The following is a 1,335-nucleotide window of genomic DNA, read 5'->3' as shown; positions in this document are numbered from 1 at the left end:
GGAGCAGGTGGGATAGGCAGCTGTGGCTCTGCCCCGACCCATTTCATACTCAATTCCAAGACAAGGTGCTTCACCCCCATTTAAAGGGGGAAAACCCCCTCATCTTGGAATTGAGTAAACACAGTATGTTTTCAGTTCCCTGAAAAAAGTTCTTGACACTTTTATTTTTGTTAATATTGCACAGCTAACAAGCAATGGTAAACTAAATTGGTGGCTAGCTTTAAATCTTTGCTTCATGTCTAGAAATTCAACCTCTCTTTTTATCCAGTCTAATTAACATAGTAACCAGGCTCATCAAGAACAGAGCCCCCATATTTACCATTAAGAATTAGCGTTTAGGTCTTCCCTGGCTTTTTTTAATGTCAGCCAGTGAAGGAAGATCTTTTAAACAAGTCAGACTCTTTTGTGCTCTGAGAAGCCATTCATCCAAAGCGAAAAAAATGTCCAAAGTAAGCTGAATATTTCTTGCATGACAAAGGGTGATCAAGAATAAAACAGCTTGAACTGTATCTGGATCAGAGACTTCCTCCTAAAAGCCCCAGTTGTCATCCTACAGTAAGGGTTACTTGTTTGTTACTTTATAAACAAAGAATAAAGAAGTAATAACTGTGATTTTTTCTTCTCTATCAGATGGGAAATTAACTGAATGCTGGTAATACAGATATGATTAAAGACTATCATGTTTTAGGGCAAGGAAAGAACCTAGTTTAAGAACTGATGTGGAAAGTTAATTTATATGCATTTGTCTCCCTACCCAAAGCTTACTGATGCAAAACTGTTCCTTTTCTTTCTTACCTATGTAGAGGGAGCTACCTTACCTCTGAACAGGCTAGCCTGTTGCTTGATGATTGTACCAAACTCAGGAAACTTTCTATAGCTTTGAATATCACTTCTGTTTTAAGTGTGTAGTTTTCTACAACTGTAAACATCATTTACTTGCTAAAGATACAACTGTTACAGAAAATGATTCCATTTCACTTATGAAGACTATATACATAGAAAATATTTAGAGTACATACACTGCTAGTAGAAGTGTGATATCCATATAGTTGAAGACGCTGACATACAGCAAAAAGGGCACCATATTTCAGAATGAAGCCAAAAAGAGAAAGAGAGAAAAAGAAAGACAACAGAATAGGTTAGGACAGGTAAATCTTAATCTGCGCTGAGAAATTTTCACATTTTTATTTTAAAGTGTGAAGAGGAAACTGTTGTCTTTTAATTCACATTTAAGATTCTCTAAATAGAAAATGCATGGAGCCAAGCATAATAAACTTAAATTACAAGGAGCAGTTTACAGGAAACCCTTGTTATTTGCGGGTTCAGCATTCATGT

At 36.1% G+C, this 1,335-nt stretch overlaps 1 protein-coding gene across 3 annotated transcripts in view; it reads right to left on the bottom strand.

Moving 5' to 3' along the window:
- Nucleotides 1-1,335, bottom strand: part of MICU3 (mitochondrial calcium uptake family member 3) — a 90,836-nt gene that overhangs the window by 40,184 nt on the left and 49,317 nt on the right. For all 3 annotated transcript variants that reach the window (XM_019553134.1, XM_019553131.1, XM_019553132.1), the window contains exon 8: nucleotides 1,020-1,058. In XM_019553134.1, the coding sequence (XP_019408679.1) occupies nucleotides 1,020-1,058 (39 nt within the window). The remainder of the gene's footprint in view (nucleotides 1-1,019; nucleotides 1,059-1,335) is intronic.

This window comes from Crocodylus porosus, unplaced genomic scaffold (assembly GCF_001723895.1).
Source record: "Crocodylus porosus isolate Cpor-Errol unplaced genomic scaffold, CroPor_comp1, whole genome shotgun sequence".
NCBI lineage: Eukaryota > Metazoa > Chordata > Crocodylia > Crocodylidae > Crocodylus > Crocodylus porosus.
This window is presented reverse-complemented; position numbering and strand designations above follow the sequence as displayed.